General features: G+C 40.3%; 2 protein-coding genes across 3 annotated transcripts; both read left to right on the forward strand.

The window, feature by feature from the left end:
* The first annotated feature begins 1,393 nt into the window (after positions 1-1,393).
* On the forward strand, positions 1,394-2,227 carry LOC118120274 (gamma-crystallin S-1). 2 transcript variants are annotated; one of them, XM_035175065.1, is made up of 3 exons: positions 1,394-1,450; positions 1,588-1,830; positions 1,911-2,227. In XM_035175065.1, exons 1-3 carry the CDS (start codon positions 1,439-1,441, stop codon positions 2,181-2,183), a joined length of 528 nt encoding a protein of 175 aa, XP_035030956.1. In that variant the 5' UTR covers positions 1,394-1,438; the 3' UTR covers positions 2,184-2,227. The 2 variants fall into 2 exon arrangements, with proteins under 2 accessions (XP_035030956.1, XP_035030957.1); XM_035175066.1 differs by having other exon boundaries at positions 1,440-1,512.
* Positions 2,228-4,052: 1,825 nt separating this feature from the next.
* Positions 4,053-5,124, forward strand: LOC118120120 (gamma-crystallin M2). The gene is made up of 3 exons (XM_035174830.2): positions 4,053-4,070; positions 4,166-4,408; positions 4,852-5,124. The coding sequence occupies exons 1-3, from the start codon at positions 4,053-4,055 to the stop codon at positions 5,122-5,124; spliced, it is 534 nt and encodes a 177-aa protein (XP_035030721.1).
* Positions 5,125-7,417: the final 2,293 nt, after the last annotated feature.

The raw sequence follows: 7,417 nt of genomic DNA on the forward strand, positions 1-7,417 counted from the left end.
AAGTAAAAATAAAATGAACCTATCTTATAAAATGAAATGAAATAAAGTGACTTGTCTTATAAAATAATATAAATGACATTTATTATATACAAAAATTCAATCAAGGGATTTAGCTTTTAAAATACAATAGAATGACCTATATTATATAATAAAGTAAAATAAAATGTACTTTATTACATAATAAGATGACCTATCTTATATAAGTTCATGTGCATTTGAATATATACCAAACAAACTAATAGCACAACAAACCCACGATTACAACAAAACAGCCGATAAAAAAATAAACCACATGTAAATAAGCCACTTTTAAAATTATGCATATAATATATAAAATTATACATTGTAAAAAATCAATATAATGCAACTCTCAGACAATATAAAGCCATAAACACACGTGTAAACTGATTCACATTAGATAAAGTTTGACATCGGACGTTATTGCACAACAGAAACATGTAAAATTACTTTGTTTGAATCCATGATTGTTAATACTAAGGATGTTAAATCTAGGCTGAATAGCAGTGTTGCTTTATTCATCAGTATTTAGTTATGTGTAATTATTGATGAATATTTTACATCACAAAAATACCAGCAACATTTAGAGTTTTTTTGCATTTATATCTGTGCAATTAATTTATGATGCATCACCATAAATTTGTACTGGCAGGTTCAAAAGCTGCTTAAATACTTAAATACAAGATCAGTGATAAAGAACATGGATAAGTAATACAAATCTTTGTCTATTAAACCATAAGTGTTGTATTTAGCTTTGTATCACATTGCATAATAATTGTGAAAAGTAGTTTGAGGGAATAACAGAAGACGAAAACAATCTTAATCTGAACACATCATGACGTTACAAAAATATTTCAAATATTCGATGTTAAATCACTTTTACTCGCATGTGTTTTTTGAAGTTCTTTCCTATAATGAATTGTTCTGCAAATAATATTTTTTTGAATCACTGCAAATAAAGACAAAGTGGAATCTATTGTTTGTCTTAAGTTACTTTTACCACTGTCATCAGATTTTTGTTTGTAATTGTTATTCTGTCGGTGCATTTTCAATTAATGTTAATTAACTAATTGATATCATAAAGTACTGACCCCCATATAGAGTTTATCTCATCACCTTTCATATATAAAACATTACATATCTCATTATATATATTTATAACTTTCCATAAACGCCGAGCAAACAAAAGAGAGTTTGTTGGTCCAGAGCAGCGACGCAGGGTTTGGATACTTGGCACTGCTAAACAATCATTGTGTGTGTGACGGTGATTCAGTGAGTAAGAACAATGGGCAGAGTCTAGATGAGTATTTGAATTGTAATTACTGTTACATGCACTGCTAACCATGGAATTGGCAGTATTGTTTCTGCCTTGTATAAAGAGTGCTGTGCTGGTCACTGGCTGAGAGTATTTTAAACTCCAATGATGGAGAAGGTGAGAATGTTCACTTTTCTGAAAGTGCTGCAGCTGGAGCAGGAATCCCAGGAGTTGAAATGGTGCAGTGATGGACGCAGATGAATCCCTCTGTTTGCTCATGAATCTATAATCGTGTCCCGACTTCTCTTTCACAGATTGTGTTCTTCGAGGACCAGGACTTCCTGGGAAAGTCCTACGACTGCAAAGGCGACTCGGTCGACCTGCACGGCTTCATTCACCGGTGCAACTCGGTCAAGGTGGAAGGAGGCTGGTGGGTTCTGTACGAGCGCAACAACTACACAGGCTACCAGTATGTCATCGGTCCCGGGGAATACAACGAGTACCGTCGCTGGATGGGCTTCAACGACTGCGTCAGGTCCTGCAGGATCATCAAGAACGTAAGTCACCTACAAAAAGCTTTTCAGAATACGTCCGTCACCCTTCAAACCCAACACGTGCTTGATTCTGTCGCTTTCAGACGAAGGGGCCGTACAAGCTGAAGCTGTTCGACCGGCCGAACTTCGACGGCCAGTCTCTGGAGCTGACGGAAAACATGAAGGCGATGCAGGAGAAGTGGATGAGGCAGGAAGTCCAGTCCTGTAAAGTCCTGGACGGCTCCTGGGTTTTCTTTGAACATCCCAACTTCTGTGGTCGCCAGTACCTGCTGGAGAAAGGCGAGTACAAACACCACTCGGAGTGGGGAGCTCTGAAAGCTGCTGTGGGCTCCATCAGAAGAATGACGGAGAAATGAAACAAGTTTGTTATGATGCCATGAAATAAATGTCTTTGATGCAACACTCGTTTGTGCCTGTGTGATGTTTAATCCAGATTTTCTTGATGATAATATTCAATCAATAAATTATGTATTTTGGCAAATAAGAGTCAATATTGAGTTTAAATTGTGTGATTAACACGTAGCGTGAACAATCTTTTCAACGTGGGTCATAACAACAGAAACAGAAACATTCACTGAATATAACGAAAATGAATAAAAAATTTAGGTTTGTGTTGAGCCCGAAATGTGTTGATTCATCTTAATGGTCTTTTTGGACGCTGCAGTTTTGAGGCGTCTTTCTAATAACTGGTTTATCCTCACTGATAATAACATATTTACAGATCAGCAGCATTACTGATCCTCAGAGGCTCTTCCATGTTCACAGGGACAGTTCATCGTTTAGTCTCAGGGCTACAAACGACCTCGGCACGCGTACGTTCCTGCACAGGAAAACAAGAATGCTGATATCTCACCAATGTGTCATCACAGTTGCAAGTTAAAGCTTAAAAGACAAAACATTATTTCAGAAGATGCAACTAAGTATCAGCTGTTTTCATCTCAACCCTGCAAGTTCAAAAACAGAAGAATTCAAGGAAGCATACTGCATCTGATGTTTGAGGCACATTTTGTTACTGGAAAAGTTGTGTGAACTTATTATCTTTTGTTCAGATGATTTATCTTGCGCAATTATAAAAGCCTCTGAGTTTGAGTTATGCAAAGAATTCCAAACAACTTTAATCATTTGATTACTGGCATTCAGTTACTGGGTGTATACAGATAAGGCAGATTTACTACGTATATATGGACTGGACTGGGAGAGCCCGGGATTGAACCATCAACCCGCTGGTTATTGGACGTCCCAGTTTGCCTCCTGAGCCACAGTCGCCCTTTTTCTTTGTAGCTGAGTTAATTGACTAGAAAATAATTTATAACATTTGATGTAATAGCTGTAAAATTACAAACAAAGTCACTTTTATTAAGACGTACTTCATTTGAAGAGATTAGCAGAGATAGTTTAACATGGAGTTCCCTGCAGAATTGTTCGGTAGACCCTGTTTTTATGGAAACCCCTGCAAAACTGCTGGGAGACCCTGTCCGTAACTTTGCCTTATAATGCCATCAAATATATTTTATTAAGTTTATTAAATAAAACAAATTCAAGCGTTAATTTAGTGTACAAATTCACTCAGGTGTAATTTCATCCGGCTGATCAATAGTTATTTTAAGTGTTTAAGTTATATATATTATTATTATAATATCTAAACAACAACCTCTCGTTCACATGTTCTGTTCCCACTCATGGACGAATCTCATTCTGCAAATGGAATCACTTCCTGTCACCTGTCGTACTTTGACTGACAAGAACAAAGCCTCCATTTCTTTCCGCAGATTTTTGGAGTAATGAACCGTGACACAAACACAGGATAATGACGCTCTCTCTGCTGCGGCTGCACACAGAGGGCGGGGCTCGACGGCCTGAACACACCTGTCCCCTCCGACACGGACGTTAAAGCCTGCGCCGCCGCGTGCTACGTGGCCACAAGCCAACTTCACCGCTCCGGCCTCGGCAGCAGCTGCAGAGGAGACAGTTTGTGTGGATCAATAAGTGTTTCTGGAATCAGGCGTTGACGGATGCAATGCTCAGCCGGAGCAGCAGCGAGTAAACACTGAGCAGACTTTTCAGACAGTTGCAGCGTCAGCCGTTAAATGCTGAGGCAATTAAAATAACAATGATGCCGCTGGCAGCGCAGAGCCACATACACTGTATATATAAATCTGCAGCAGGCCTGGAGGTGATGTTGTGTAAAAACAAACCGGTATCAAACTGTGGTGTGAGGCCCAAACATGGACCGTGCAGGAAAGGTAGGCCGGCGAGGAGACGATGCTCGTGACCAATCGTCGTTTGATTTGACGGAGGAGCTCAAAACTTTGTTGGTGTTACATTTCCACTTCCGCAGATCGTGTTTTACGAAGACAGAAACTTCCAAGGCCGTTATTATGAGTGCAACAGCGACTGTCCCGAGCTCAACACCCACTTCAGCCACTGCAACTCTGTCCGCGTGGAGAGCGGCGCCTGGGTCCTGTACGAGAGGCCCAACTACCTGGGCTACCAGTACGTCCTGACCCGGGGCGAGTACCCTGACTACAAGCGCTGGATGGGCTACAACGACAGCGTCAGGTCGTGCAGGATCATAAGAAATGTGAGTTTCTTCATAAGAGATATGACAAGTGCGATTAACTTCGTGCTACTTTAGGAAAAAACGTTATCGTCGTTATTCCATTGACAAGTTTGCTGATTGTAAATCATGTTCATATCAATCTGAGAGTCCTAATTCTGACTGGAAAACTTTAAAGTGTCCGACCACCAGATTTACTCTCACATGACGAACTCTGCAGTCACGCAACTGTGATGCGAGCCATTGCAAGTCGTAAACATCTGGGAACACATGAAATCCGACCATCACATGCACCCCCTTTCATTTTCCCCTCAGAAGACAAATTAGTGGAATAAAAATATAGTTTCTCTCAGACATTATAGAAGATATTGTAGAGTAAATGATAATTTTCTCACGAGACCCTCTGCTCAATGAGCCAATCAGCAGTTTTCATTTCTCCGAGCTGAACCCTGCTCTCTGTGTCGCAGTCCTCTGGTGTGTTCAGGATCCGTGTCTACGAGCGTCCGGACTTCAGCGGTCAGACGCTGGAGGCCACCGAGGACATGAACAACCTGCCCGACCACTGGCCCCTGCGGGAGGTCCACTCCGCCCACGTGCAGGACGGCGCCTGGGTCTTCTACGAGCTGCCCAACTACCGCGGACGTCAGTACCTGCTGGAGAGAGGAGAGTACCGGCGCTTCAACGAGTGGGCTGCCATGAACCCCAGCGTGGGCTCCTTCCGCCGCGTCCACGACTTTTAGAACATCTTTCTCTCTGTGTTCACGTTTTACGTAACTGTTCTTTGCTCATTGAATAAAAAAGGAATGTGCTCCGTGTCCGACGCTCCACGTTCTGTTTCTGTCTTCAAACGAGGGGCCTGACTGAATCGTTAGAGGTGGAATTCATTCTGACGCAAACAATCTCTGAACCACCGACGTGCCTGAGCCACAAGTGAACCATGGTAATACCACATGTCAACCACAGGGGGCCAAAGGTGGCCCGAACTTGTTTACTGCTGTTTGGGCCACATTCACCACATGGGCCACTTTAGGTTCACGTCCAGATTACACTTTGCCTTGAGAACCACATGTTTGCCAAGAAAGGCTCACATCCCTTTTAGTGCTGCAGCAAAAACACACGTTTCTGTTTCTGTAGCTGAATCTCGCCAAAGAAATGACAACATGTTCCGTTAGAACACAGTTTATTCTCAATCACTAATTATGAATTATTTTTTGTTAAGGATTGGTGCTACTGGTGATCATAAAATTGATATAAAATGATTCCTGCTCGATTTTCTGTCATTCAAGACACAAACCAATTAAATCAATAGATCAAACTAACATTTCTGTCCCTGCAGACGTTCTGTACGTACAGTTTGATATATTAATATATAGTGTGAGATACACTGGGGGTCAATACCAATAATATCACTGATGCTAAATACAGTGTGGGCAGATTCATATTTAATCATAATGCTCTTAATTAATCAGGACATTTTAGGAGATTCTTTGATGTAATCACAATTTAAAGTTCAAAAAGAAGAAAATATGCATTTTGACACAATATTTCTTTATGTAATATATAAAATCTCTCAATATTTTACAATTACTATGTTTTTATTGAACTAAACAAAACATTTATACCTCAAATAAGATTTTGAGGTATTGATGTGATTCTTGCGTCACTATTTAATGGCACAAATATACAAAATTAAAACTTATAAAGAGCAGAACTCATCAATATGTCAATATGCAATAATCCTGCAACATTATCAAAAAGTTGAAAAATGAATTTGTGAATTGATTATTGATAGATTGATACATAGATGCATGCATGTCTCCCTGTGTGTGTGACACGGGGGTGATATGGTGATGCTGGTGTGGGGGGTCACAGAGATCAGCTAAACCTGTGGACAAAGACCTGCGGCCTGATGACTCAGTGGATTTTTCCAGTAAGAGCCTGGAGCACAGCAGCTGCTGTTAGTGCTGACGCTCGACTCACTGGAACAACGCCGTGACCCCGAGACACACAAAGGGCGTCCAGCCAGCCCGTTCTCCTGGCTGCAGTTATTCACACCTAAAGCCCTGAGAGAGAGAGAGAGAGAGAGAGAGAGAGAGAGAGAGAGAGAGAGAGAGAGAGAGTGCACCCTCTCGTGGGGAATCTCTGCAGCTGCAGTCCAGATATTTCAGTCTTGTCGAGGTTTGGATCTTGTTCCAGGACAAATATCTTGTTTGTTTTAAACTCTTTACACTTCTCGTCAGATTTCTTCTCTGTCCACATCATGTCTGACGTGTCAGGGCCCATCGACCGACTCATGAGATCCTGAGGTCTGTTCTCTGTGCAGCTGAAAACTAACCAACGCAGGCGTCATTTCTGATGAGTCTCTTCTTAAACTCTATATTTACTCTTGAGATTTCCAGATTTTACTTGAATTACAATTTTCTGTAAATTGTCTTTTCACTGTGTTGATTTTATGACTTATTTGTTAATTGCTGCCTTGTGGAGTAAATTAATACAATATGCATTTCATATCTTAATAAAATATGTATTTACAACAATAATTTAGATATTTTATATTGTGCAATTATTAATGTTGTTCTGTTTTAATGTGTGTGTAATGTAGTTTTTCTGTAAAGTAGTTTTGTAACACACACACACACACAGGAGCAATTTCTACAAACAGATTTTATAATGAATATAATCTACAGTAAATCTATAATAAAATCTCTCTCATGTAAATGTTTCATGAGTCTTTGCAGTTTACATGAACAAAAACCTCTGAAGCTTTCCTCCTCTTCCCTCTGAGCCCCTTAAATCAGAAGCTTTAAAATGAGATTGATGTTTCAGTGAGTGTGAACACGGAGAAAGTTTCCTCTTTCATTCCCACTCTTCACCCTAAACATCTGTTCTATGTAACTTTGGGGATGTAACTTTTCCTGGAAACGTCCTAATGGATCGTTCAATAAGTGATGATGCATCACTGGCAGCTGATGAACGTTGGAAGAGGCCTCAGGAAGAAGAGCATTAACATATCACTAACATATTAAATAGGAG

The sequence above is a fragment of the Hippoglossus stenolepis genome, chromosome 13 (genome assembly GCF_022539355.2).
Source record: "Hippoglossus stenolepis isolate QCI-W04-F060 chromosome 13, HSTE1.2, whole genome shotgun sequence".
Lineage (NCBI taxonomy): Eukaryota > Metazoa > Chordata > Actinopteri > Pleuronectiformes > Pleuronectidae > Hippoglossus > Hippoglossus stenolepis.

Coding starts and splice junctions, on each gene's coding strand:
- LOC118120274 (XM_035175065.1), top strand. Junction 1,831..1,910: donor CCTGCAGGATCATCAAGAAC/GTAAGTCACCTA, acceptor TGTCGCTTTCAG/ACGAAGGGGCCGTACAAGCT.
- LOC118120120 (XM_035174830.2), top strand. Junction 4,409..4,851: donor CGTGCAGGATCATAAGAAAT/GTGAGTTTCTTC, acceptor TCTGTGTCGCAG/TCCTCTGGTGTGTTCAGGAT.